This window comes from Protobothrops mucrosquamatus, unplaced genomic scaffold (genome assembly GCF_001527695.2).
Source record: "Protobothrops mucrosquamatus isolate PMUCROS unplaced genomic scaffold, P.Mucros_1.0 scaffold_96, whole genome shotgun sequence".
NCBI lineage: Eukaryota > Metazoa > Chordata > Lepidosauria > Squamata > Viperidae > Protobothrops > Protobothrops mucrosquamatus.
The window spans coordinates 8,548-16,705 of record NW_015386172.1 but is presented as its reverse complement, the minus strand read 5'-3'; the positions used below and the strand labels follow the sequence as shown (position 1 = coordinate 16,705).

Below are 8,158 nucleotides of genomic sequence, written 5' to 3'. Positions count from 1 at the left end.
ATTGCAGTAGTCCAGGCGGGAGGTGACGAGAGCTTGAGTGACCGTGCGCAGAGCGTCCCGGTCCAGAAAAGGACGCAACTGGTGGATCAGGCGAACCTGATAAAACGCCCCCCTGGTCACGGCCGACAAATGATCTTCCAGTGTCAGCCGTGGATCCAGGAGGACACCCAAGTTGCGTGCCTTCTCTGAGGGGGCCAGTTGATATGTTCCTAGTATGTCAGATAATACGTTTTTAAAAGTTTTCTCTCGCTTCTGTCTTACTAAAAATCAGCACAGACAGAATCCCCAAGTGAATTAGTTTTATTCAAAAAGAATTTCATAGTATACAACAGTACAAAAAATATACATATAATTAGGAAAAAAATCCCACAGAGTTCTTAAAGGTTTATTTCTACCTAAGTGGCATATCATTGCAGCCTTAGATAGTTGTCAAAATATAAATTAGGAAACAGAATATATTATTTAATAGTATAAACTTAACCAACCAGCATTATAGTGTTAATAATGCTAAATGTATTTCTAAATTCATTACAAATTTGAATATTTTATATTATGGGTTTTTGTGTTAGTTGTAATTAAATCATTGTATTATGAATGATTGAAAAAAAATCATATCTTAATTAAGGTACTTCTTTTTTAAGTGCTGGAAGAATTTTCAGAGAAGGGGCGTTGTCTTACCTGAACGCCTTTTCTCAGCACGGAGATGGAGAATCCACCATTGGGTAGTAGACTATATTCCTGCCCAATCAGATCAAGTCAGCCAAAGTTGCCACGCCCGTCCTGGGCCATCAATCCCCAGTCTTTTACGCGAGCGTAGCCATTGACTGACAGCAAGACGTTGTGGCTCACCAAACTAACTGCCCCTAGGCCAAAAAAACCTACAAGGGTGGGAGGTGGATTCTCCATCTCCGTGCTGAGAAAAGGCGTTCAGATAAGACAACGCCCCTTCTCCAGCACTTGGAGATGGAGAATCCACCATTGGGACATACCAAAGCCACTGTCCCTTAGGGTGGGTAGTAGACTGGTCCAGAGTGGCACTTTGGTGCAAAACTTGTTGGAGAACTCTCCTTCCAAATGAAGCCTCAGCCGAGGCAAACTTATCAATTTTATAGTGCCGAATGAAAGGAGAAGGCGAAGCCCAAGTGGCTGCCTTGCAAACCTCCTCGATGGAAGCCTGAGTGGCCCACGCCGCAGAAGTAGCCGCACTCCGTGTGGAATGGGCGGTCACCCCCGCGGGACCGGCAACGACTCAGCTTGGTAAGCCCCGGTGATGCATGCCCTTATCCATCTCCCAACTGTGGAAGAGGAAACTTTCCGACCTTTGGTGGAGGAGTGGAAGGATACAAAGAGGGCTTCAGATTTCCGGAACTCAGCTGTCCGCGAAATATAGTACCTAAGGGCTCTGCGGACATCCAAACTATGCCATTGTCGTTCCAACGCGTGTGACGGGTTGGGACAGAAGTCAGGCAGCACTATCTCCTGTGACCTATGGAACAGGGAATTGACCTTTGGGACGAAGGTAGGGTCGAGACGAAGGATCACCCTATCCTGTTGGAAAATACACAAGTCATCCCGGATTGAAAGTGCCGCCAATTCGGAAATGCGACGTGCAGACGTGATAGCCACCAGAAATGCCACCTTGTGGGACAGGGAACGAATGTCGCACGTCCTGAGGGGCTCAAAGGGAGATTTAGTGATGGCCCGAAGCACTCGTGGCAATTCCCACGAGGGGAACCTGTGTACCGCAGGGGGTTTGTTGTTGGTGGCTCCCTTAAGGAACGACCTTACCAAGGGGTGATGACCCAGTGACTCTGCTGAGTCGCATGAGAGGATCGTGGAAAGAGCGGCAACTTGTCTGCGCAGAGTGTTAGGGGCTAAGCCCTTGTCCAATCCATCCAATAAATAGTCCAAGATAATTGGAACAGTAATTGCCGAGAGCGACAATTGTCGCCCGGAACACCAGGATTGGAAATTTCTCCACGTGGCCTCATAGATGCGGTTCGTGGATGGACGGCACGATGCCTGAATGATTGTGATGACCCCTGGTGAACAAAGTTCCCTAGCTAGGATCGAGCGCTCAAGCGCCAGACGGCTAACTGGAGCCATTGTGGATCCGGATGTAGAATGGCCCCTTGGCTGAGAGAGATCTGTTCTGGTGGGATCCGCCAAGGTTCCTCGAGGGAAAGGTTCACCAGATCGGCGAACCAAGGTCTCCTTGGCCAATAAGGGGCCACCAGGAGGATCTCCGCTCGCTCCCGAAGAAGCTTGCGGATCACCGCCGGGAGAATGGGCAGAGGGGGAAAGACATAGAGTAGACCCTGAGGCCAAGGGCTCTGAAGAGCATCCGTTTGTTTCGCTCCTACCGCCGGAAAATGCGAAAAGAAGCGATTCAGCTGGGCATTGGACGGGGACGCGAAGAGGTCTACAAGAGGGAGGCTGAAGCGGTGACAAATCTCCTTGAAGACCCTCGGGTGGAGACGCCACTCCGAATGATCTACCGTTGACCTGCTCAGAATGTCGGCTTGTGTGTTCGCGACCCCCGAAATATGATCGGCCTTGATGGAGGCCAGATTGCGTTCTGCCCAGAGACCCAGTAAAAGAGCTTCGGACAACAGGCTTCGAGATCGGGTACCCCCTTGGCGATTTACATGGGCCTTGGCTGCCACATTGTCCGTGAGGACTAAAACGTGGCGCCGTGCCACTAGGTGGCGAAAGTGGCGAAGAGCTAGATGGATGGCCCTCAACTCTAGCTAATTTATATTGTGTCGTAGGTCCGAGGCGGACCAACGGCCCTGTGCCCAATACGACCGAAGATGTGCCCCCCAGCCAAACAGGCTGGCGTCGGTCGTGAGTACAATCCTGTCCGGCTCCTTGAAACTTAACCCTCTGAGTATGGCTGGTGACAGCCACCACCTGAGGGAGCGTAACACTCGTTGAGGGAGAACTACCCTGTGTTGGGAGGCACTGAGGTTCCGCCTCTGAAAAGGAAGCATGAACCATTGTAGCTCCCTGGAGTGGAGCCTGGACCATGGGACGATCGCTATGGCTGAGATCAACTTCCCTAACAGCTGGGAGAGATTGACCAGTGTTACCGATCGACTCCTGTGAAGCAGAAGGATCGACTCCCTTATGCTGTCTCTGCGATCTTGAGACAGGTACACCCGGCACTCCATCGTGTCTATGATGGCCCCCAGGTGCAAGAGCCTCGTTGTAGGAATCAAGTGGCTCTTGGGAAAATTCACTGAGAATCCGTGGTCCTGGAGCAGTTTTATTACCAGTTCGAGATCCGCCATGGCTGACCGGGTGGATGAAGACTGAATTAAAATGTCGTCCAGGTAACACTGGACTCTGACTGGTATCAACCGTAAATGTGCTGCCAGGACCGCCAGAACCTTGGTGAACACTCTGGGGGCTGATGATAGGCCAAATGGGAGCGCCCTGTACTGGAAGTGACTCCCCTTGTACGTGAACCGTAGAAACCGTCGATGGGTCAGAGAGATAGGGATATGAAGGTACGCCTCCGTGAGGCCGATAGACGTCAGGAGGTCCCCTTTTCTGACGCTTCCCAAGATGGAACGGAGCGTTTGCATTTTGAATTTGTGGTAAGCGATATGGAAATTCAAGCTTTTGAGATCTAGAATAGCCCTCCATCCGCCTGATGTTTTCGGAACAAAGAGGATGGAGTAAAATCCCTGACCTCTCTGACCCAGTGGTACGGGCTCTATGGCTCGTATGCGCAACAAGTGTTGGACTGCCTCGTCCATCAACCTTTGCTTTGTATGGTTTCGGGGGTACGGACAGGAAAGGAACCGATTTGGGGGGTAGGAGACGAACTCCAAATTGAGACCATGGTGAATGGTGTCGAGCACCCACGTATCTGTGGTGGTCGTCTCCCATTGGTGGGCGAACAGAGAAAGTCTGCCCCCTATGGGAGGTGCCGTCGATGAGTCACCTTGAACGGCAGAAAGGCCTGTTGTTCCCTCGAAAGGGCCGTTTCCCCTGAGGTTGTTGTCTGGGTCCAGGATGTTGCCTATCAGGTTGTCTATCCTGCCTGTCCTGTCTGGGTGGGAAGGAGCGAAAAGGCTGGGTGTAATTGTATCTGGCTCCCCCACGAAAGGACTGCCTTCGTGGGAAGTATCCAGGCCTTTTGTTTTGCCGTTTGAGCAGGTCTTTAAGGACCTTGCGTTTATCCTTGTTCTCCGTTAAGTAGAGATTCAGAGAATCCCCAAATAACTTAGCACCCTGATAAGGAGCGGCCGCCAATTTCCATTTGGACTTGGCATCAGCTTGCCAATGTTTCAGCCAGAGCATGCGGCGCCCAGTTATGCTGGACGCCATAGCCCTGGAAGAAAACCTGGCGGCCTGCAAGGATGTGTCTGACGCATACTCAGTGGCTGCCACCATCTTACTGAGGTCCAGGTGCGTGCGGACATCCTCCGCTGGAATCCGGGCTTGGAGTTCCCGGAGCCAGGTGAGGGCGGCCCTGCTGAAGAAGGAGGCGGAGGTTGCGGTCCTGATCGCCCAGGCGGCTGCCTGGTGTGTTCTCTTATAAGTGGACTCGCACTTGCGATCCTCAGCTTTAAGAGCCTCTGAAAATTCGTCGGATATGGCAGTGGTTGATACCAGGGGCCCTAATGGTTCGTCCACATCCGGAATCTCCAGAGCCTCCTCCAGCTCCTTGGCCACATTATACAGTTTCTTGTCCGTGGTACCTGGTAAGGGAAGCGAAGCCGGAGATGACCACTGCTTCTTGATTGCATTCAGGAACAAGGAAGGACAGGGGATACGGTGTTGCGTCGCAACAGGTTCTACGTAAACTGGGGCCGCCTCCACATCGGGTGGAGCAGGAGTATCTGCTGCTGAAGATCCCTGTCCCAGATGAGCCATGGACGTGGCCTTGCGCAGTATGGGGACAAAGAAGGAAGGGTTAAATAGGCCAGTGAACGAGGGAGCCTCTTGAGGGACATCTTCTTCCTCTGACATCTGGATCTCCTGTTCAAGAGGGGGATGGATGAGGTATGAATCCTCAGAAACACAAGACCCAGATGGAGACGATGGATTATAATGAGCCTCATCCTCCGGTCGGGGGATAGGAGTGGGAATGGGTGATAGTGGCCTAGCGACCCGAGCTCTGGCGTCAAGAGCGTGGTCTACCGCCTGTGCGATAAATAGCGCCAGGCGATCCTCCGTAGGGAAGAGAATTGGGTCAGCAGGGCGAAGCAGGGGTGAATGTGGCCTCCAGGACCCCCTGTGCTACCCTTGACGAGGAGGGCTGGGGAGCTGAATGAACGTCCTCTATTCTGCCCTGCGCGGGAGAAGGGAAAGAATCCCCACCCGACCAGACACCCCTAGGAGAGGCTGACACCCCAAGGGGTAAGTCAAGGGCTAATCCCGCGGACTCAGGTGTCTCCAGCCTGGCTCTCTTCTGTGCTTTGGAGAACTCTTTTTCCAAGGCTTGGTGTCTCCTGGTAGCCTGTTTATCAGTGTGTTTAGCAGTTTTGGTGGTAGATCGGCCCTTATAGGTCGTTTTACCAGTGCCTTCCAGACCGGGAGGACCCGAAGAGGATGGCAGGGCACTCAATGAGGAAAGAACAGCTTCCTCCATTCTCCGATAGCACTGGAACACAATAAGGGGCTCCTGTTATCTGGAGAATGTCAGACTCTGGGTAAGGACAGACGGACTACAGGGGACGCCTGGAACCCAGGTACAATTCCCGGTTGGATAAGGACAGGTACACTATTGGGGCACCTGGAATCCAAGGGTTGAAGTTGATGTACGGATAAGGACAGACGCTCTGCAGGGGTCGCCTGGAATCCGTACTTAAATACTGTGGATAAGGACAGACACGCTATTGGGGGTGCCTGGAATCCCAGTATAGTGCCAATTCACAGAAAATCAGATTAAGGAACCAGGAGACACCGCACCGAAGAAGAAGTTGTCAACGGTGACTGTAAGTTTGGTTGGGATTAATTGAGGGGAATGAGAAATCACTGACTTTGAAATTTAGGGAAGGTGAAGAGCACAAAATGGCGGCCGGCCTAAAATGGTGGCCTGCCCCTGCTTCGAGTGGGGAACCCTGTGACTAACCCCGTATTTTATTCTGAGGGACTGTTAAGCAGGCAAGAGTTTTTTAGTTGACCAGAAAAAATGTTACTTTTCCAATAATTTGTCGGGCCTGCTGAAAAAAGCGCGGCCCAGAATGGCTGCCGGGGCTGAGGGCCGACTCCTGGAATAAAGGCCGCTGCGGAGGCAACAGTAACAGGGAGGAGACTCACGAGGCTCAAAATGGCGGCCGCTCCACTGTCGCTGTTAGGGACTGAGGCAATTGAGTATTTCCCCTCACCCCCAGCGCCTCCGCAATCAACCGATCGGGGAAAAGGAGAAACACGGTCTCCGTTGTCCTCCGATCAGCCCCCTAACAGCCGATCGGTGTTGGGATTGCACGCGCGCACCTCCGATTATCTCCGTCGGAAGGAGAAGAAGGCAATGGGGTAATTGGGTCACCGGAGCTGCAGCCGCAGCTCCGCGAACCGAAGGCAGCCTGTTAAGGCAAAAAAACTCCGGGAAGGTCCTTCCCCACACGATCGATTAGCCTACGAAGCTGCAGCCGCAAGCTCTGTCAGGTCTGGGGCATTCGGAGACCAACAGCCGTTGGCCACCTACTGGGAGTTTTAGAGCCCTTCTGCGTGGCTGCAAAGGCCAACTCCTGTGCGAAATAGATCAGTTTGAGACTAACGGCCGTTAGTCTTCTGTTAGAAATGCCTGATTAGGGAATTTTGAAGCCTGAGTAGGGAATTTTGGAGGGGTTGAGGGAGGGAAATTAAGGAAGGAGCCCCTTCCTGACGGGAAAAAATCCCCAATTAACCCTCTGAAGAGAGAGAGGAAAGTGAAAATATTTTAGAGAAATCCAAATTGTGTGCTAAGCACTGATCAGAGATTTTAGAAAACTGGAAAGGGAAATGGAAAATCCACCAAAGTCTGAATCTACCTGCCTAGAGCTGAACTTGCAACGTCTGTCCTGGGCAAGATCAAGTCAAAGACTGGGGATTGATGGCCCAGGACGGGCGTGGCAACTTTGGCTGACTTGATCTGATTGGGCAGGAATACAGTCTACTACCCAATGGTGGATTCTCCATCTCCAAGTGCTGGAGAAATAATTATTACTGTAGACTTCTCAATTATTAAAAAGGCAATGGTATGCAATATCTATTTCTTATCAAGGAAATTACACAGTAAATAGAAAAGCAATTTCTATTTCTTCCATTAAAGGCTGCTGGAAGAAGTTATTTGGTGCAATTAGCTGCCCAGATTTGAAATGATTATACATTCTGGTACCAGTTGTAGGAAAGAAAAAAAAATCGCTAGCCATCACAACTTGCAGGTATTATTTTTCCTTCTTCACAATGAAAAAACATTCTGAATTAATAACTCTTGGGTATATAATTTACTGGTCTTTTTAATAACAGAGCTTGCTTTGTACAATAAGCCCAACAGGACAACACAGTACATTGCTGGCAGTTTAAAGTTAATAATAAAATAAGACAAGCAATTCTTACCATTTGAGCCTGCTGTTTGTAGTTTCAACAAGAACTTACCTTGAATGATACTGAGAGGGCCATGAAGCACAGACATTGGTGGAGGAGAGTTGTGACACAGCTGTTTCAAGTTGATTCTCAGTGAATTTGGTAGCATGCCAGGAATGAGGCCTGCAGGCTAGATCGTTTTTTCTGGAATGAGAAAAGTGAAGCAAATACATTTATTGCATATGGAAATCACACTGTGGAAAACAACCAAAGATGCAGTAAAGAGGATTGCATTACAGGATTGCAGTTCACAGATGCAGTAAAGAGGATTGCATTACAGAACATTTTTTTAAACAAGTCACCTCTTAGAAGAATCCAGCTTTTGTTTTAAATGACACTCCAAAGCAAGCTGAAACACTTTTTTAAGAGCAGGTAAATCAAATTCAAAACAATTAAACCTTGTGTACAAGCAAGGAAGTACAAAAAAAGTACTCTGAGCTTAATCAGGGCTCAGACTTTCCTCTTATTTGAATCTCAGAATAAAATAGGTGTAGTTTGTTAGCTATAGGAAAAGCTAAACTTTGATACAGATGCAAATGCCTGCTATTTACAGAATAAAGCATCACCTTGAAAA

The 8,158-nt window shown here is 49.9% G+C and overlaps 1 protein-coding gene across 1 annotated transcript in view; it reads right to left on the bottom strand.

Annotated features, from left to right (window-relative positions):
- The window catches only part of LOC107286438 (protein Shroom2-like), a gene marked incomplete at its 5' end in the record, with an annotated part of 10,806 nt that extends 3,078 nt beyond the window's left edge, over positions 1 to 7,728 (bottom strand). The window contains one exon of the mRNA XM_015814809.1: positions 7,597 to 7,728. Within this exon, the coding sequence (XP_015670295.1) occupies positions 7,597 to 7,728 (132 nt within the window). The remainder of the gene's footprint in view (positions 1 to 7,596) is intronic.
- Between the last annotated feature and the right edge of the window lie 430 nt (positions 7,729 to 8,158).